The sequence below is a fragment of the Hyla sarda genome, chromosome 5 (genome assembly GCF_029499605.1).
Source record: "Hyla sarda isolate aHylSar1 chromosome 5, aHylSar1.hap1, whole genome shotgun sequence".
NCBI classification, from domain to species: Eukaryota; Metazoa; Chordata; class Amphibia; order Anura; family Hylidae; genus Hyla; species Hyla sarda.
This window is the reverse complement of record NC_079193.1, coordinates 628,000-650,138: the sequence shown is the minus strand read 5'-3', so window position 1 is coordinate 650,138 and position 22,139 is coordinate 628,000. Positions and strand designations below refer to the sequence as shown.

The 22,139-nt window shown below is 49.6% G+C and overlaps 1 protein-coding gene across 1 annotated transcript in view; it reads right to left on the bottom strand.

The window, feature by feature from the left end:
• Nucleotides 1-22,139, bottom strand: part of OBSCN (obscurin, cytoskeletal calmodulin and titin-interacting RhoGEF) — a 577,179-nt gene that overhangs the window by 4,931 nt on the left and 550,109 nt on the right. Inside the window, 7 exon segments of the mRNA XM_056518694.1 lie at nucleotides 7,117-7,356; nucleotides 7,599-7,677; nucleotides 19,676-19,843; nucleotides 19,954-20,076; nucleotides 21,053-21,220; nucleotides 21,400-21,507; nucleotides 21,868-21,990. Coding sequence (XP_056374669.1) covers nucleotides 7,117-7,356; nucleotides 7,599-7,677; nucleotides 19,676-19,843; nucleotides 19,954-20,076; nucleotides 21,053-21,220; nucleotides 21,400-21,507; nucleotides 21,868-21,990 — 1,009 coding nt within the window.

Below are 22,139 nucleotides of genomic sequence, written 5' to 3'. Positions count from 1 at the left end.
GCCAGCTGCGCAGGCCTTTCCATTTGTGGTCGTTGCTACATGACTGAAATGCGTACAACCCTAATACTAACCTAACAACCAATTGTAACCAATAACCTATCAACCTCAACTAAGCAGTTTGGAGTGTGCCATAACTGCGGCGTAAAGAATATGCCTGGAAAAGAGGGCAAAACCCGGATTTAAACAAACATTTGTTTATTGCGGATTACAACACAAGAGACTGGAATGCGCTAGCCATTTCTTTGCGAGGGTTAGGGATATACTGCATGTAGCATCCGCATTTCCAACATCCTAATTTCATGATTACGTGGGCTGGGACCCCGTGCTTAGAATTGGCTGTAGCTGCGCCAATACGGAAGGAGTGACCGGATAATGAAGTCGGGACTCCTCCCAGCGACCCGACCGAAATGCGTAAATGTTTGATGAACTGAGAAGTAGTTAGCAGGTTGGACCTGAAATGGAGTAAAAGGTCGTCAGCTGATAGGTTAACACAGGCATTCAACAATTCACGGAGGACTGTGGCAGGACACCCTTTGTGCACGGTGGGGAAAACCGAACAACCACAGTTTGACCCGGTGACGAGGTCTTGGTCTGACTGAGGGACAGCTGGAAATGATCAGAGACATGTGACAGCTGACTGACCTTAGGATAGGGCGCGTTAATGGTCCGAGCAGTACACTCACCCGGTCTGAGAAACCCATAACAGGCAAGGTACATGGCCGCTTTTAATGTGAGGCTATCACGGATACCCAATGGTGTGGGGTCTAACAAGTCGGACAACTGCCTGAACACGTTGCCTGTGATTGGTTGTCTGACTGGGCTGCGAGGGACTTCCTTCTCAAGGATGCCCTTCAGAGCGGACTTCACCAAGCGAGAAGAGAGTATAGAGTAACTACGGGTATTGGTCAAGGATAGATGGTGTTGGATACCAGCTAGATAACTCTTAATAGTATTGTGGGATAAATGCAGTGTGGAATGGCAAAACCCGACATATGCTAATAGGAAGGGAACTGAAATCTTGTCGCCCTCGGCGTGCTTGGATCTGGATTTGGAAAACGAGTTCCACGCCGTACCATAAATTTTTGCGTATTTGCGGACAAGGCATCTGCTGCAATATTCTGGACTCCTTCAACGTGAGCACATGTGAAAGTAAATGTATGTAGTAGGGACAGCCAAACTAACTGTCTAGCCAAGCTCATTTATCTATAACATAGCTGACCGTCTAACACCAGGACAGAGAGAGAGTATCTGAAGACGTGACGGATGAGAATTGTATACGTGACTGGCCTAGACAAGTATGTGCCCGGTGACAAGAGCGAAACGTTATACAAGTACCTTAACAACCTAGAACACCCTGAAGAGCATCTTTAGGAACGAGACTACACAGAGAAAGGAGCGCATCGACAACGCAAGCAATCACAACCTGAAAGCGTATCAGGTTCATGAGGTGATTACTTGGACAACAATAATCAACTCTTTAAACCAGGACAGAGGGAAAGTATCCGAAGACGTGTCGGACGAGAATCGTATGCGTAACCGGGCCTAGACGAGTATGCGCCCGGTGACAAGTGCGAAACGTTATACGAGTATCATATCAACCTAGAACACCATGAAGCACATTTTTGGGACATGACTACACAGAGAAAGGAGCGCATCGACAACGCAAGCAATCACAACCTGAAAGCGTGTCAAGTTCATGAGGTGATTACTTGGAGAACAATGTACGACACTTTAAACCAGAACAGAGGGAAAGTATGCGAAGACGTGTCGGACGAGAATCGTATGCGTAACCGGGTCTAGACGAGTATGCGCCCGGTGACAAATGCGAAACGTTAAACGAGTACCATATCAACCTAGAACACCACGAAGTACATTTTTGGGACATGACTACACAGAGAAAGGAGCGCATCGACAACGCAAGCAATCACAACCTGAAAGCGTGTCAGGTTCATGAGGTGATTACTTGGACAACAATAAAAAACTCTTTAAACCAGGAGAGAGGGAAAGTATGCGAAGACGTGTCGGACGAGAATTATATGCGTAACTGAGTCTAGATAAGTGTGTGCCCAGTGGTAAGTGCGAAAGTTCATACGAGTACCATTACAACCCAAAACATCGTGAATTCCGTTTTTGAGAACGTGACTAAATCGTAAAAGAGGTGCACCGACGACACAAGTAAACACAACCTGAAGACGTGTCAGGTTCATGAGGTGATTACTTGGATAATAAAACAAATCTTATCACCTACGTGTGGCGTTATTGCTGTTCTGAAGGCGTGTCAGTAACAACCGTGCAACGTACCCCCTGCAGGCGTGGGAGGCATGATGGGTATACATCACCTATGTGTGGCGTGTCAGTCATAACAATTATGCGACGTACCCTTTCTGTAACATGACAGGCTTAACAGGTAAATACCACCTATGCGTAGTGTCAGTGTTGTTCAGAAGGCATGTCAGTACCAACGATAATGAGACATACCCCGTCTGCAACGGTTTACTGGGTCAGCCCCGCCTGTGCGTCGTGTAATAGTCGTTCTGAATATGTGTCAGCAGCGACAACTGCTATATATCACCCCGCCTATATAAAGATGCGTGCAGAACGACTACGTGTGGAACTGTCGTGAACCGCTAAGCATGGCTATACCACCAACTTGATGAACCTATACTCGGGCCAACCATATACGCGTATAGACCACCAGTAAATGCCTGAAGCTAACCACGACCTGATGGCAGAGAATATGCCGGCAAGTAGTAACTATTATAACCACATACCTGCGTACAGGGCCACACCCCATGTGCTGTATGAGCATGTGCGCTGCACAAAACTGCGGGCGTACGAACTTCACAAATAGCGCAAGTGCATGTACAGAACACATGCCACGAGTGCACACGCAGCCTGATTCCCGCGTGCACCCGAGTAATATAACCCTACAAACACGCGTGATACAGGTCCTGCGAGCGGGTGTGCAGCACGAACCTTATGAGTGCATGCTCAGTAGTAATTCTATGAGCGTGGGCCATGTAATACTATAAACGTGCGTACAGTGTGACTCGTATGAGCGTGTACAAGGTAAGAATCCTATGAGTGTGTACAACATGACTCCTACAAGAGCGTGTGTAGTAAGAACCCTGCAGGCGAGTACAAGCGTGTATACTACGTAAACCTACGAGCAAGTGTACAGAATGGATGCTACATTGGTATGCACCGCATGAACTTTATGAATTATGCAAGCGAGTGTACCGTATAAAAGCTACCGCGAATGTACTGCATAATCCTAACGCGTGTAAAGTAAGAATCCAACAAGCGTGTGTACAGTGTGTACTGTGTACAGCATGAATCTTATAAGTGTGTACGCAGCATAGTGCTACAAGTATGTACAAGCGTGTGTATAGAGTAAATGCTACAAGCATGCACCCCCCAACTATGCGCAAGTGTGAGTACGGTATGAATGCTACAAGCAGGCGTACAGCATGAACCCTAAGGGTGAATGTACAATATAATCCTACAAGCGAGTGTACAGTATGAAACCTGTAGGCAAGTAAACGGTATAAACACTACAAGTGTGTACTGTATGAATCATACAAGCGTGTGTGCAGTATAAACCTTACAAAGGGGGTGTACAGTATGACCCTAAAAGCGTGTGTACGGTATAAAACTACAAGTGCGTAGAGAACGAATGAACCCTATAAGCGTGTGTGGCGTATAAATGTTACCGGCATGAATCCTACCAACGTGTATGGGTACCAGGATGTGTACAGCATGAACCCTACGGCACGATTCCTATAAGTGAGAATCGCAGCTTCACAACAGCTGGAGGCACACCGCCCGGAAACACAGAAATATAAAATAAATGAAAAGAAGAGACAAAGGTTGGAGGTGAGCGCAGCTGTTGGTGTAGCGTGCCTTAGACTGACCAGATTGGCAGCTGTGGGGGTGAAGCATAAGGCCACAGGGTGGGGCAGAGCGGTGAGACCGATTGAGTGTAAAGGTGTGCGAGTCTCAGTATACGGGAGACACATATAGATCCTCCCAGCAGCACAGAAGTACAAAATGTGATAATGTTATACATGTGCAGGAGACTGATCACATAGTGCAGTAATGATATACATGTGCAAGAGACTGATCATATAGTGCGGTAATGATATACATGTGCAGGAGACTGATCATATAGTGCGGTAATGATATACATGTGCAGGAGACTGATCACATAGTGCAGTAATGATATACATGTGCAGGAGACTGATCACATAGTGCAGTAATGATATACATGTGCAGGAGACTGATTATATAGTGCGGTAATGATATGCATGTGCAGGAGACTGATCACATAGTGCAGTAATGACATACATGTGCAGGAGACTGATCATATAGTGCAGTAATGATATACATGTGCAGGAGACTGATCACATAGTGCGGTAATGATATACATGTGCAGGAGACTGATCATATAGTGCGGTAATGATATACATGTGCAGGAGACTGATCACATAGTGCAGTAATGATATACATGTGCAGGAGACTGATCACATAGTGCAGTAATGATATACATGTGCAGGAGACTGATCATATAGTGCGGTAATGATATGCATGTGCAGGAGACTGTTCACATAGTGCGGTAATGATATGCTCGTGCAGGAGGCTGTTCACATAGTGCGGTAATGATATGCATGTGCAGGAGACTGTTCACATAGTGCGGTAATGATATACATGTGCAGGAGACTGATCATATAGTGCAGTAATGATATACATGTGCAGGAGACTGTTCACATAGTGCGGTAATGATATACATGTGCAGGAGACTGATCATATAGTGCAGTAATGATATGCTCGTGCAGGAGGCTGTTCACATAGTGCGGTAATGATATGCTCGTGCAGGAGACTGATCACATAGTGCAGTAATGATATACATGTGCAGGAGACTGATCATATAGTGCAGTAATGATATGCTCGTGCAGGAGGCTGTTCACATAGTGCAGTAATGATATACATGTGCAGGAGACTGATCATATAGTGCAGTAATGATATACATGTGCAGGAGACTGATCACATAGTGCGGTAATGATATACATGTGCAGGAGACTGATCATATAGTGCAGTAATGATATACATGTGCAGGAGACTGATCATATAGTGCAGTAATGATATACATGTGCAGGAGACTGATCACATAGTGCAGTAATGATATACATGTGCAGGAGACTGATCATATAGTGCAGTAATGATATACATGTGCAGGAGACTGATCACATAGTGCAGTAATGATATGCTCGTGCAGGAGGCTGTTCACATAACAAAGTAACCATATACATGTGCAGCAAGCCGTAAGTAATCATATACAGCTGAAAACTGTAAAATGCTACCGGCGAATGCCGAATGCCGATATGTAATACAATAACCTGGGGCCGGGCTGACCAAGGGTTTCCCTGAACTCCGGCTCACCTCCGGAGTCCGGGAACCGCCAGCGTTACCCCCGGTCAGCCACAGCCACTTACCCCCCCCATGCCGGCTGAAGCGACCTTCCTGTCAGCTGACTCGTGCAGTCAGCTGACCGGTGGGAACGTGACTCCACTTCCTGCCGACATCACGTGACAACCCTCAAGCGAAGAACCTAAGGCGTCATTGAAGGGAGGAGAGCCGTGGGTTTTATGGTCATCCCGCTCCTCCCACAATTACAGGCCAGCTGCGCAGGCCTTTCCATGTATGATATATAGGTGTGATATGTATGATATATAGGTGTGATATGTATGATATATAGGTATGATATGTATGATATATAGGTGTGATATGTATGATATATAGGTGTGATATGTATGATATATAGGTGTGATATGTATGATATATAGGTGTGATATGTATGATATGTATGATATATAGGTGTGATATGTATGATATGTATGATATATAGGTGTGATATGTATGATATATAGGTGTGATATGTATGATATATAGGTGTGATATGTATGATATATAGGTGTGATATGTATGATATGTATGATATATAGGTGTGATATGTATGATATGTATGATATATAGGTGTGATATGTATGATATATAGGTGTGATATGTATGATATGTATGATATATAGGTGTGATATGTATGATATATAGGTGTGATATGTATGATATGTATGATATATAGGTGTGATATGTATGATATGTATAATATATAGGTGTGATATGTATGATATATAGGTGTGATATGTATGATATGTATAATATGTATGATACATAGGTGTGATATGTATGATATATAGGTGTGATATGTATGATATATAGGTGTGATATGTATGATATATAGGTGTGATATGTATGATATGTATAATATGTATAATATGTATGATGTGTATGATATATAGGTGTGATATGTATGATATGTATGATATATAGGTGTGATATGTATGATATATAGGTGTGATATGTATGATATGTATGATATATAGGTGTGATATGTATGATATGTATGATATATAGGTGTGATATGTATGATATATAGGTGTGATATGTATGATATGTATGATATATAGGTGTGATATGTATAATATGTATGATATATAGGTGTGATATGTATGATATGTATGATATATAGGTGTGATATGTATAATATGTATGATATATAGGTGTGATATGTATGATATATAGGTGTGATATGTATGATATATAGGTGTGATATGTATGATATGTATGATATATAGGTGTGATATGTATGATATGTATGATATATAGGTGTGATATGTATAATATGTATGATATATAGGTGTGATATGTATGATATATAGGTGTGATATGTATGATATATAGGTGTGATATGTATGATATGTATGATATATAGGTGTGATATGTATGATATACAGGTGTGATATGTATAATATGTATGATATATAGGTGTGATATGTATAATATGTATGATATATAGGTGTGATATGTATGATATATAGGTGTGATATGTATAATATGTATGATATATAGGTGTGATATGTATGATATACAGGTATGATATTATTATTCCACACCCTACACTACTACCAGCTTCCCTTCCCTGGTGGCCAGTGCCGGTACTGCAGCGTATAATGATTATTAGACTGTCAGCTCCTGGGTCCACCCTCCGCCCCTCTTTACCCCGCGGACAGGCAGTTCAGCAGCTGGCGGCCCTCGCACCGCTCCAGGATGAGCACCAGGTCTTGCGGGCTCAGATACGCGGCGTGTAGCTGCACCACATTGGTGTGATGAAGCGTCTTCAGCATCTGATACTCCTGGAGCGCGGCCTCCTTGGTCTCCTCCGTGTACGGGATGACCTTGGCCACGAATGATCGTCCCGTGGACTTCTCTGTGCACAATCTCACCGAGCTGAACCGACCCCTGGAAGACACAAGAACGCCGGAATGATTTCCCCCGCACAGAACGAGCAGCCATCACCCCTCATATCACAGGCATCAATCTACAGGAGGCGGATATTACGTACGGATGAGTTCACACTGGAGCGTTTCGCCCTGAACCTGTACGTTCTGTTTTGGTTTACAATTGTGTGAACAACGCCAATCAAATAACCGATCCCTACAAACCAATCCTGATCCACAGGAAAGCGTCGCGGATCTCCTCACCTCCTCCCCTCAATCTGTAAATCAGCGATGAATCCCGATGAATCCTGCGGCTCCGCGGCTCCGGGTAACGGGATGTTTGCTGCAGGGAAAATACATGGACAAAGGGTAAATGTTATAAAAGGGACAGTACGCCCGTAGCCTCCTCACCATAGTCTGCAAAAATCTATTACCCACTGTTATCTGCCATGTCAGGCTGGGGAAAGGATGAAAGTACCGTATATACTCGAGTATAAGCCGAGGCCTCTAATTTCACCCCAAAAACCTGGGAAAAAACTTATTGACTCAAGTATAAGCCTAGGGTGGAAAATACATCATCCCCCCCATCACATCCCGACCCCCTCTGTCATCATCCCGACCCCCTGCTATCATCCAGACCCCCATTATCCCCCCTGTCATCATCCAGACCCCCATTATCCCCCCCTGTCATCATCCAGACCCCCTCATCCCCCCTGTCATCATCCAGACCCCCCCATCCCCCCTGTCATCATCCAGACCCCCATTATCCCCCCCTGTCATCATCCAGACCCCCATTATCCCCCCCTGTCATCATCCAGACCCCCTCATCCCCCCTGTCATCATCCAGACCCCCCCATCCCCCCTGTCATCATCCAGACCCCCCTCATCCCCCCTGTCATCATCCAGACCCCCATTATCCCCCCCTGTCATCATCCAGACCCCCATTATCCCCCCCTGTCATCATCCAGACCCCCATTATCCCCCCCTGTCATCATCCAGACCCCCTCATCCCCCCTGTCATCATCCAGACCCCCTCATCCCCCCTGTCATCATCCAGACCCCCCCATCCCCCCTGTCATCATCCAGACCCCCCTCATCCCCCCTGTCATCATCCAGACCCCCATTATCCCCCCCTGTCATCATCCAGACCCCCCTCATCCCCCCTGTCATCATCCAGACCCCCATTATCCCCCCCTGTCATCATCCAGACCCCCCTCATCCCCCCTGTCATCATCTAGACCTTCGTCATCATACATACCCCCCTCTCTTGTTCTCTACTCACTGCCCCAGTTGTAGCTCTGTTGGTCCTTCCCTAGCAGCCATCCATCGTCGCCCATCTAAGCTGCGGGGACCGTCCGAATTCCAAGGGGAGAGTTGAGCCGGTCCGGGCCATCCATCTTGACTGGAAGGCCCTCTTCTCCGCTCTGGGCCTGCCCCGTACTAGTGACGCTGCATTGATTACGCTGCGCACGGACGTCCCTGTGCGGCTGTGTCAATGCAGCATCACTAGTCCGGGGCAGGCCCAGAGAGGAGAAGAGGGCCTTCCAGTCAAGATGGATGGCCCGGACTGGCTCACCCTCCCCAATGGAATTCGGACGGTCCCTGCAACATAGTTGGGTGAGATGGAATGCCTGGCCCATCCCACTCGCCACCCCCACCAGTATGCCTGCAATTTTTTTTTTCTTCACTTCGAGTATAAGCCGAGGGGGATGTTTTCAGCACAAAAAATTGTGCTGAAAAACTTGGCTTATACTCGAGTATATACGGTAGGTTCTGTCCATGGAGAAAGAAGGGGGGGGGGGGGGGGAAGCAGCTGCAGCAGATTGTGTCCATGTAAAAGGGAGGGGAGAGGAGGGGATTATGCTGCAGCAGGTTCTGTCCCTATGAGAGGGAGGGGGAGGAGGAGGGGATTATGCTGCAGCAGGTTCTGTCCCTATGAGAGGGAGGGGGAGGAGGAGGGGATTATGCTGCAGCAGGTTCTGTCCCTATGAGAGGGAGGGGGAGGAGGAGGGGATTATGCTGCAGCAGGTTCTGTCCCTATGAGAGGGAGGGGGAGGAGGAGGAGGATGCTGCAGCAGGTTCTGTACCTGTAAGAGGGAGGGGGAGGAGGGGGATGCAGCAGGTTCTGTACCTGTAAGAGGGAGGGGGAGGAGGGGGATGATGCTGCAGCAGGTTCTGTCCCTGTGAGAGGGAGGGGAGAGGAGGGGATTATGCTGCAGCAGGTTCTGTCCCTATGAGAGGGAGGGGGAGGAGGAGGGGATTATGCTGCAGCAGGTTCTGTCCCTATGAGAGGGAGGGGGAGGAGGAGGAGGATGCTGCAGCAGGTTCTGTACCTGTAAGAGGGAGGGGGAGGAGGGGGATGCAGCAGGTTCTGTACCTGTAAGAGGGAGGGGGAGGAGGGGGATGCAGCAGGTTCTGTCCCTGTAAGAGGGAGGGGGAGGAGGGGGATGATGCTGCAGCAGGTTCTGTCCCTGTGAGAGGGAGGGGGAGGAGGGGGATGATGCTGCAGCAGTTTCTGTCCCTGTGAGAGGGAGGGAAGAGGAGGGGGATGATGCTGCAGCAGGTTCTGTCCCTGTGAGAGGGAGGGGGAGGAGGGGGATGATGCTGCAGCAGGTTCTGTACCTGTAAGAGGGAGGGGGAGGAGGGGGATGATGCTGCAGCAGGTTCTGTCCCTGTGAGAGGGAGGGAAGAGGAGGGGAATGATGCTGCAGCAGGTTCTGTACCTGTAAGAGGGATGGGGAGGAGGGGGATGATGCTGCAGCAGGTTCTGTCCCTGTGAGAGGGAGGGGGAGGAGGGGGATGCAGCAGGTTCTGTCCCTGTGAGAGGGAGGGGGAGGAGGGGGATGCAGCAGGTTCTGTCCCTGTAAGAGGGAGGGGGAGGAGGAGGATGATGCTGCAGCAGGTTCTGTCCCTGTGAGAGGGAGGGGGAGGAGGGGGATGCAGCAGGTTCTGTCCCTGTGAGAGGGAGGGGGAGGAGGGGGATGCAGCAGGTTCTGTCCCTGTGAGAGGGAGATAGGGGGGAGGAGGGGGATGCAGGGGGAGGTGCGTTCACACTGAGTAATTCAAGAGGAATTTACTCGAGTAATTCCTCTTGAATTCTCCGCTCGAAATGAACGCCCATCCCCTCTGCCCATTGACTTTAATGTTATTTCCACTGTCCTGTTCACCCATCGGAAATTCTGACGCTGAATTCCTTTTCGCTTGAAGAAAGAACATGTTCACCCTACAAGCCGAATCCACGAGCAGAAATCAATTGAAGTCAGTGGTAAAAAAAAATTCTGCCCGACATCGTATTTGTGCGGAAATGGTTGAAAAACCCTTCACTTCTTTCTCCCCCATTTCCGCGCACAATTCCGTGTCAATAGAAAACTCTTTTTTCCGCACGTACATTTTTCAGCGTGAATTCCTCTTGATTTACTCAACGCAACCCTAAGAGTTAGGAGAAGGTCCAAAAAGAAAATGGTGGCCTGCTGTGGCGCTGCCCCTTGGAGATCAAGTCCAGTCACATATGGTAAAATCTCATTTATTGGTGCAATAAAAATCAGATAACAGACATGTAAGACGCGTTTCGGTGGTAAATTCCCCCTTTTTCAATTGAAAAGATAAGGTACATACAGTAAAGGGCCATTTCAATAGTAAAAAAAAAGTCACATTTTATAACTTACTTGAAAAGAATAAAATCATGTCGGGATCTCATTGTGTATAATAAAAGTAAATACAGTTAAAATATAAATTCCCACACTAAATGGTTTATATAGTCTTTATAAAGCGTAAATGTATTGCGGCGCGATCGCTCCTGGAGTGAGGCTAGGCTGTTTCGTATCCAGGACGAGGCTTGGAGTCGGATGTGTACGTCGTAACTTGGATCGTTCCCGCTGTTAAATTCATAAAACCCAGCGACCAATCCGCACGGAGCTGAGTGTGACGTCATGTCTTGTGTGCAGCGTCAGAGTCTGCGGGGAGGGAGCGGCCAATGATATTAGCGCCGACGTCTAGGAGGTTTTTACAAAGACCTTGGTCCAGTCAATAGGTTTCGTGCCTATCTTGGGGCGCACAAGTTCAGCCAATCAGATTGAAGCTGGAGTGTCTGTCTCTTTAGTAGATCTTTTTGCGGCATATTTCTTATGATGGATTTTCGTATGTTTACGTGGTACCAATAGCCAATCAGATTGCTCGAATTCCGGGCTTATGTCCAATCACTATCGAGTTCTTTTTTATTCTTGAATGGGTATTGCGTCCCCTGGATCTAAGCTTGAGAGGGACCGGGGTTTTTGGTTAGTTAAAACGGTTTAGACAGTATGTTCAATACAGGGGTCCCTCAACATACGATGGTGATCCGATCCAAATGGACCATCGTTTGTTGAAACCATCATATGTTGAGGGATCCGTGCAATGTAAAGTATAGGACAGTGGTCTACAACCTGCGGACCTCCAGATGTTGCCGTTGGCTGCCCGGGCATGCTGGGTGTTGTAGTTTTGCAACATCTGGAGGTCCGCAGGTTGAAGACCACTGTTAGAGAAAGTTATACTCACCTGTCCCTGCCGCTCCGGACCGTCACCGCTCGTCACTGCTGCCCTGGATGTCGCCGTCCATCGCTGTCGCCGTATCCCCAAGGTGTCCCCTGCGCTCCGGTTAGGCCTCTGCTTCTCCGGCATCCTCGCTCTCCGTCGCCGCCATCACGTCGCTACGCACATCGCTCCTATTGGATGACGGGACGGTGTGCACAGTGACGTGATGACGACGATGGAGAGCACCGACGATGCAGGGGATCCCGAAGAGGACGCGCCAGAGCCCCGAGGTCAGGTAAGTGATCGTCAGCAGACCACACGGGGCACCGGAAACGGCTATCCGGGGGTGGCTGAAGCCGTCTGCGCTGCAGGATAGCCATTTATGTGATGGCCCCGACATACAAAAGCATCGTATATTGATGCTGCCTCTGAGAGTGATCGTAGGTCGGGGGGTCACTGTATATATATGGTATGTCGGGGCCATCGTAGGTCGGGGGGTCACTGTATATATATATGGTATGTCGGGGCCATCGTATGTCGGGGGGTCACTGTATATATATGGTATGTCGGGGCCATCGTATGTCGGGGGGTCACTGTATATATATGGTATGTCGGGGCCATCGTAGGTCGGGGGGTCACTGTATATATATGGTATGTCGGGGCCATCGTAGGCCGGGGGGGTCACTGTATATATGTGGTATGTCGGGGCCATTGTAGGTCGGGGGGTCACTGTATATATATGGTATGTCGGGGCCATCGTAGGTCGGGGGGTCACTGTATATATATGGTATGTCGGGGCCATCGTAGGTCGGGGGGTCACTGTATATATATGGTATGTCGGGGCCATCGTAGGTCGGGGGGTCACTGTATATATATGGTATGTCGGGGCCATCGTAGGTCGGGGGGTCACTGTATATATATGGTATGTCAGGGCCATCGTAGGTCGGGGGGTCACTGTATTCATATGGTATGTCGGGGCCATCGTAGGTCGGGGGGTCACTGTATATATATATATATATATATATATATATATATATGGTATGTCGGGGCCATCGTAGGTCGGGGGGTCACTGTATTTATATGGTATGTCGGGGCCATCGTAGGTCGGGGGTCACTGTATATATATGGTATGTTGGGGCCATCGTAGGTCGGGGGGTCACTGTATATATATATGGTATGTCGGGGCCATTGTAGGTCGGGGGGGTCACTGTATATATATATGGTATGTCGGGGCCATCGTAGGTCGGGGGGTCACTGTATATATATATGATATGTCGGGGCCATCGTAGGTCGGGGGGTCACTGTATATATATGGTATGTCGGGGCCATTGTAGGTCAGGGGGTCACTGTATATATATGGTATGTCGGGGCCATCGTAGGTCGGGGGGTCACTGTATATATATGGTATGTCGGGGCCATTGTAGGTCAGGGGGTCACTGTATATATATGGTATGTCGGGGCCATCGTAGGTCAGGGGGTCACTGTATATATATGGTATGTCGGGGCCATCGTAGGTCGGGGGGTCACTGTATATATATGGTATGTCGGGGCCATCGTAGGTCGGGGGGTCACTGTATATATATGGTATGTCGGGCCATCGTAGGTCGGGGGGTCACTGTATATATATGGTATGTCGGGGCCATTGTAGGTCGGGGGTCACTGTATATATATGGTATGTCGGGGCCATTGTAGGTCAGGGGGTCACTGTATATATATGGTATGTCGGGGCCATCGTAGGTCGGGGGGGTCACTGTATATATATGGTATGTCGGGGCAATCGTAAGTCGGGGGGTCACTATATGTATATGGTATGTCGGGGCCATTGTAGGTCAGGGGGTCACTGTATATATATATGGTATGTCGGGGCCATCGTAGGTCGGGGGGTCACTGTATATATATGGTATGTCGGGGCAATCGTAAGTCGGGGGGTCACTGTATGTATATGGTATGTCGGGGCCATCGTAGGTCGGGGGGTCACTGTATATATATGGTATGTCGGGGCCATCGTAGGTCGGGGGGTCACTGTATATATATGGTATGTCGGGGCAATCGTAAGTCGGGGGGTCACTGTATATATATGGTATGTCAGGGCCATCGTAGGTCGGGGGTCACTGTATATATATGGTATGTCGGGGCCATCGTAGGTCGGGGGGTCACTGTATATATATGGTATGTCGGGGCCATCGTAGGTCGGGGGTCATTGTATATATATGGTATGTCGGGGGAATCGTAGGTCGGGGGGTCACTGTATATATATGGTATGTTGGGGCCATCGTAGGTCGGGGGTCACTGTATATATATGGTATGTCGGGGCAATCGTAGGTCGGGGGTCACTGTATATATATATGGTATGTCGGGGCCATCATAGGTCGGGGGGGTCACTGTATATATATGGTATGTCGGGGCCATCGTAGGTCGGGGGGTCACTGTATATATATATGGTATGTCGGGGCCATCGTAGGTCAGGGGGTCACTGTATATATATGGTATGTTGGGGCCATTGTAGGTCGGGGGTCACTGTATATATGTATGGTATGTCGGGGCCATCGTAGGTCGGGGGGTCACTGTATATATATGGTATGTCGGGGCCATCGTAGGTCGGGGGGTCACTGTATATATATGGTATGTCGGGCCATCTTAGGTCGGGGGGGGGGGGTCACTGTATATATATATGGTATGTCGGGGCCATCGTAGGTCGGGGGGGTCACTGTATATATATGGTATGTCGGGGCCATCGTAGGTCGGGGGGTCAATGTATATATATGGTATGTCGGGCCATCTTAGGTCGGGGGGGGTCACTGTATATATATGGTATGTCGGGGCCATCGTAGGTCGGGGGGTCACTGTATATATATGGTATGTCGGGCCATCTTAGATCGGGGGGTCACTGTATATATATGGTATGTCGGGGCCATCGTAGGTCGGGGGTCACTGTATATATATATGGTATGTCGGGGCCATCGTAGGTCGGGGGGTCACTGTATATATATGGTATGTCGGGGCCATCGTAGGTCGGGGGTCACTGTATATATATGGTATGTCGGGGCCATCGTAGGTCGGGGGGTCACTGTATATATATGGTATGTCGGGGCCATCGTAGGTCAGGGGGTCACTGTATATATATGGTATGTCGGGGCCATCGTAGGTCGGGGGGTCACTGTATATATATGGTATGTCGGGGCCATCGTAGGTCGGGGGTCACTGTATATATATGGTATGTCGGGGCCATCGTAGGTCGGGGGGTCACTGTATATATATGGTATGTCGGGGCCATCGTAGGTCAGGGGGTCACTGTATATATATGGTATGTCGGGGCCATCGTAAGTCGGGGGGTCACTGTATATATATGGTATGTCGGGGCCATCGTAGGTCGGGGGGTCACTGTATATATATGGTATGTCGGGGCCATCGTAGGTCGGGGGTCACTGTATATATATATATATATGGTATGTCGGGGCCATCGTAGGTCGGGGGTCATTGTATATATATGGTATGTCGGGGGAATCGTAGGTCGGGGGGTCACTGTATATATATGGTATGTTGGGGCCATCGTAGGTCGGGGGTCACTGTATATATATGGTATGTCGGGGCAATCGTAGGTCGGGGGTCACTGTATATATATATGGTATGTCGGGGCCATCATAGGTCGGGGGGGTCACTGTATATATATGGTATGTCGGGGCCATCGTAGGTCGGGGGGTCACTGTATATATATATGGTATGTCGGGGCCATCGTAGGTCAGGGGGTCACTGTATATATATGGTATGTTGGGGCCATTGTAGGTCGGGGGTCACTGTATATATGTATGGTATGTCGGGGCCATCGTAGGTCGGGGGGTCACTGTATATATATGGTATGTCGGGGCCATCGTAGGTCGGGGGGTCACTGTATATATATGGTATGTCGGGCCATCTTAGGTCGGGGGGGGGGGTCACTGTATATATATATGGTATGTCGGGGCCATCGTAGGTCGGGGGGGTCACTGTATATATATGGTATGTCGGGGCCATCGTAGGTCGGGGGGTCAATGTATATATATGGTATGTCGGGCCATCTTAGGTCGGGGGGGGTCACTGTATATATATGGTATGTCGGGGCCATCGTAGGTCGGGGGGTCACTGTATATATATGGTATGTCGGGCCATCTTAGATCGGGGGGTCACTGTATATATATGGTATGTCGGGGCCATCGTAGGTCGGGGGTCACTGTATATATATATGGTATGTCGGGGCCATCGTAGGTCGGGGGGTCACTGTATATATATGGTATGTCGGGGCCATCGTAGGTCGGGGGTCACTGTATATATATGGTATGTCGGGGCCATCGTAGGTCGGGGGGTCACTGTATATATATGGTATGTCGGGGCCATCGTAGGTCAGGGGGTCACTGTATATATATGGTATGTCGGGGCCATCGTAGGTCGGGGGGTCACTGTATATATATGGTATGTCGGGGCCATCGTAGGTCGGGGGTCACTGTATATATATGGTATGTCGGGGCCATCGTAGGTCGGGGGGTCACTGTATATATATGGTATGTCGGGGCCATCGTAGGTCAGGGGGTCACTGTATATATATGGTATGTCGGGCCATCTTAGATCGGGGGGGGGGGGGGGGGTCACTGTATATATATGGTATGTTGGGGCCATTGTAGGTCGAGGGGTCACCGTATATTCATACAAAGTTTTTAGTTTAAAAATCCCAAAATGTTCTCTTCTGCATAACTGGGTGTAGCGGTGGGGGCTCGCGGCAGGAACATGTTCAATGGGGAATACAGAAAAGTTGGAGAAGTTGCATTCATGTTGACGTGCGGCATGGCGGGAGACCCGGTGTTGTTGATATCCGTTTTTTCACGTTTGACCGGTGTTTGTTGAGTCTCGCGCTCACCATCTGTGTGGTTCAGGTTCTCCTGACGTTTCGGGTACCGCAGGGGCATTCAGGTAAGTACATAACATATTCAGTTTCGTACGTCATTAGTGATGTCATTTTGTATATTTCACCTGTAGTTTTGGATGTGAATTCTTTGCATCGGTTTTTTATGTTCAGGATTTGTAGTTCGCAGTGCAGCATCGAAAGGAGCCGGTGATTACTATGTTTGATAGGGTAGGGTTCTTTGTATTTTTTGGTTTGCTTGGTGCTAATATGTTTTTTAGTTTTTTTTCGGACAGTTATCTGCGGGCCGGTATAATGTCTTTTAAGTAGTATGTTCCAGTGAGATTGGAGAATATGTTTGATCATTTTGTGATCAATGGAATAGGTAGTTAGGAAGTTATATGTTCTATCTCCGGGTTGGTGACTTTGGGTTGGAGGCGTGTCTTCTGATCGAGGCGGCTCGCTTGCGATCTTGCGGTTCTTAATTAGGGACAACAATTACGGCGAATTCTCTTGTACTGTCCAAAGGGAATATTCTTTGTCCATTTATCTGAATGGCAGCTCTTAAAATCCAATTAACTATTCCCATCCACAGCCTTAAAAAAGGTTCTGGTGTTAATGAGGCCCTGAGTGTCATGTGACACTACGACATGGAGGAATTCCGCATTGTTGGCTCAGTGTGTAAGGGTGAAATGGACATGGCAGGGATTTGGGTTCAGAGAGGAAATGAAGTAGTTGAGTTTGGATGGATTGGTGTCCCATATGATGAATTTATCATCGATATATCTACGATATATAATACAAGCGGCTTCTGGTAGGTCTGGAATCTGATTTATTGCACCAATAAATGAGATTTTACCATATGTGACTGGACTTATATCTCGATCACAGCAGACCACCATTTTCTTTTTGCACCTTCTCCTAAGTACCTTACCAACCTCAGACTGAGTACCCGGCCGGATCCAGCAGGCTGTAGCCCGAGATCATCTATGTGGGTGATATGCAGATACCAAGATATACCCCCGGTGAGTGTAACTGACATTGGGATTAGCGGGTTGGGATTATCCCACAGAATTACGCATTGGCCTCTCCCATCTTTTTCTCCTGCTGCAGTAGGTTCTGTCCCTGTGAGGAGGAGGGGAGAGGAGGGGGATGATGCTGCAGCAGGTTCTGTCCCTGTGAAGAGGAGGGGAGAGGAGGGGGATGATGCTGCAGCAGGTTCTGTCCCTGTGAGGAGGAGGGGAGAGGAGGGGGATGATGCTGCAGCAGGTTCTGTCCCTGTGAGGAGGAGGGGAGAGGAGGGGGATGATGCTGCAGCAGGTTCTGTCCCTGTGAGGAGGAGGAGGGGAGAGGAGGGGGATGCAGCTGCAGCAGGTTCTGTCCCTGTGAGGAGGAGGAGGGGAGAGGAGGGGGATGATGCTGCAGCAGGTTCTGTCCCTGTGAGGAGGAGGAGGGGAGAGGAGGGGGATGCAGCTGCAGCAGGTTCTGTCCCTGTGAGGAGGAGGAGGGGAGAGGAGGGGGATGATGCTGCAGCAGGTTCTGTCCCTGTGAGGAGGAGGAGGGGAGAGGAGGGGGATGCAGCTGCAGCAGGTTCTGTCCCTGTGAAGAGGAGGGGAGAGGAGGGGGATGATGCTGCAGCAGGTTCTGTCCCTGTGAGGAGGAGGAGGGGAGAGGAGGGGGATGATGCTGCAGCAGGTTCTGTCCCTGTGAGGAGGAGGGGAGAGGAGGGGGATGATGCTGCAGCAGGTTCTGTCCCTGTGAAGAGGAGGGGAGAGGAGAGGGATGATGCTGCAGCAGGTTCTGTCCCTGTGAGGAGGAGGAGGGGAGAGGAGGGGGATGATGCTGCAGCAGGTTCTGTCCCTGTGAGGAGGAGGGGAGAGGAGAGGGATGATGCTGCAGCAGGTTCTGTCCCTGTGAGGAGGAGGAGGGGAGAGGAGGGGGATGATGCTGCAGCAGGTTCTGTCCCTGTGAGGAGGAGGGGCATGATGCTGCAGCTTGTGTGGTGTCCCGGTACAGGACATGTCATGTCCCTTTTGTCTGGAGTCCCCTCAGCCAGAGTCCCTCCATGATAATTGCTCTCCTGAAGGGTTAACCCCTAGTCGCCTCTTAATATGTAATATTCAATGTATATAATGATATATATAATTACTCTAGGATACCTCTGTATAGGACCTTAGCGGCCATGTGCCTTTAATTTATGTTATGCTATGGTTTAAGAACCTTTAGGTCATGTGACATACCCATAGTTCCTTAGGTCAGAACTGACAGGTTCTGCTGACCAATGAGCTTTGTCCCACCCTCTTATTATATAAGGGGCTGCTGCCACTAAATTCTCTCTCTTGGATCTCTTGGTCCCTGCACTTTAAAGCAAGCACATCAATCTATATCTCTTCATCAATTCAAGCTGGGCCTGAAGCCTTATCTTCCGCAGCCACTAAACCGTGAGTTATCCAGCTCGAAACTACTAAAATCCTGTGTGACTACTGCAAGTCAATCATCTTCAAACCAGTAGCGCAGTGGCTGAAAACCAAAGATCATTGTATTCATAAGTCCCAGCAAACCTGTGCGGCCCCGAACTACGGTCCTCTATATAAAGACTGTTCTGTTAACTGCAGTTGCATAAAATATGCAGTAAAGTTTATTCCAGTTTCATCAAATACCTGCTGTGGACATTCAACTATTTCTCGCTACCGTTTCTGGGACGGTTGGCGGTAGGGACATTAATCTAAGGAAACTGCATCCTGGCATCACGACAACCTAGGGTTAATACCAACCTACCCTACACTATCACCTGGACCACCTAGACCTCACACTTGTGTTGGTGATTTGTTCTGTTGAAGGGAAGAGGGATCTTAGATATCACAACTCTGACATCACACCAGGCAGACTCCACCTATTTAGCTGAGGGTTTGTTACCATGTATTTGTGCATACAGTAGTCATATCTCAGTGATACCGACCTGGGCTCTGCCTCCCGATCCTCACAGCAGCAGACGCCTCACTATAGGGCCCCATCCCGGCCTTACTGATACAGGCGACGCGGAAGGAGTAGACGTGGCCCTCACACAGACTGTGGGTGGAGTAACAGCAATCCGACACGTCCAGAGTCAGCGCCCGCCACTCCTCACCTGTCAGGAGAAATTACAGCACACACAGCTCTAAGAGGTTCTGCAGCAGCTGAGGTGTGTATTACCAGGTTCTGCAGCAGCTGAGCAGTATATTCTGCAGTAGCACTCACCCTCCCTTTTGTACTGGAGGAAGTAGGTGACCGGAGAGCTGGACTCCACTGGTTTCCATACGATCAGCGCTCCATCCTTGTACACTTGCGCCACCTCTGGGCTGCTGGGGCAACACGGGATCTCTGATGGCGACAAGTTATAGATCATTATAGATAATTCATTCACTCAGGACTCCAGGAGAGCGGGGGCGGCCCCTGGGGAGCAGTCAGGAGAGTGGGGGCGGCCCCTGGGGAGCAGTCAGGAGAGCGGGGGCAGCCCCTGGGGAGCAGTCAGGAGAGCGGGGGCAGCCCCTGGGGAGGAGTCAGGAGAGCGGAGGCAGCCCCTGAGGAGCAGTCAGGAGAGCGGGGGCAGCCCCTGGGGAGCAGTCAGGAGAGCGGAGGCAGCCCCTGGGGAGCAGTCAGGAGAGCAGGGGCAGCCCCTGGGGAGCAGTCAGGAGAGCAGGGGTGGGCCCTGGGGAGGAGTCAGGAGAGCGGAGGCAGCACCTGGGGAGCAGTCAGGAGAGCAGGGGCAGCCCCTGGGGAGCAGTCAGGAGAGCAGGGGCAGCCCCTGGGGAGCAGTCAGGAGAGCAGGGGCAGCCCCTGGGGAGCAGTCAGGAGAGCAGGGGTGGGCCCTGGGGAGGAGTCAGGATAGCAGAGGCGGCCCCTGGGGAGCAGTCAGGAGAGTGGAGGCAGCCCCTGGGGAGCAGTCAGGAGAGCAGGGCAGCCCTTGGGAGAAGCAGTCAGGAGAGCGGGGGCAGCCCCTGGGGAGCGGTCAGGAGAGCGGGGGCAGCCCCTGGGGAGCAGTTAGGACAGCGGAGGCAGCCCCTGGGGAGGAGTCAGGAGAGCAGGGCAGTCCCTAGGGAGCAGTCAGGAGATTGGGGGCTGCCCCTGGGGATCAGTCAGGCGAGCAGTGGTGGCCACTGGGGAGCTGTTTGGAGAGCAGGGGTGGCCCCTGAGGAGCTGTCAGAAGAGCAGAAGTGGTCCCTGGGGAGCAGTCAGTGAAGGGCCCCGCTTCCTTCTAAGTGTTCAGGGAAGGGGATAGAGTCTTCAGTTTGTGACTAGTCGTAGGTGTTTTCATCTTTGCAGTGGTCACATGACCTGACGGACTCCGCAGACTTACCGGCCTTCTTAATGATGCAGCAGGTGGAGGCGCTGCCCAGCACGTTGGTGGCCACACAGGCGTAGATGCCCAGGTCCTGCGCGGTCACCACCAGGATAGTCAGCAGATGATAGTTCTTCAGGGTGGAGGAGATGAGAAGCCGCTCGCTGCTTCGGAGGAGAACGCCGTCTGGAATGAGAAGAGACTGATGATCCCCAGGAGGAGCGGTAGTGGACTGACTCGGGGGCCCCGCTCCACTATGTCTGCTCCGGTCATGATGTGCACAATACCCTACACTGGACTCTACAGGGAGGAGCTGAATGCAGGGGGCGGAGTCACAGAGAACTGGGTCATAACATTGGTCTTACCTTTATACCACTCCACGTCTGTCACCGGTTGCGCCGTCCTGCAGGATAACGTCACCATGTGACCCACCACCACCGTCTGATCTGTCAGCTCCTCCACAAATGCTGGGGCTGGAAAAACCAAGAGAGGACAGCGCCATCATAAGGAAAAAGTGTAACACGTGGCGGTAAAGGTGACCCGAGAGATCAATGTGATGTTCTATACTCCACGTCCAGTCAGCTTCAGAGCCAAAGTCTGCTGGTAGATCCCATAATGCACTGCACTCTGCTGACAGATCTATCCCATCATGCACTGCACTCTGCTGACAGATCTATCCCATCATGCACTCTGTTGTGTTGTATACAATTCCTGGGATCTACATCATCCTGTGCAGACACTGAACCAGCAGGGAGATGTGAGGTCCTGTGGGCTTCTCTGTAATCCTCCCCTGTAGCGCCCCCTATATGGGGTGATATATCTGGGGCACTGACCTTTGTCCTTGCCGCTGAGGTTTGGCAGTCTGAAGGTCGGGAGAACTCTTCTCTTTACTGATCCAGAGACTTTGCCGGCTGCTGCTTGTTCAACAACTGGGACCTTCATCATGTCTGAGGGACCTACAGAAAATGACATCATATGGGCAGGTCATGGACAAGTCATGTACGATCATGTATATGGGTCATGTTATGATCACATGGACAGGTCATATACGGTCATGTACGATTATGTATAATGGTCATGTTATGATCACATGGACAGGTCATAT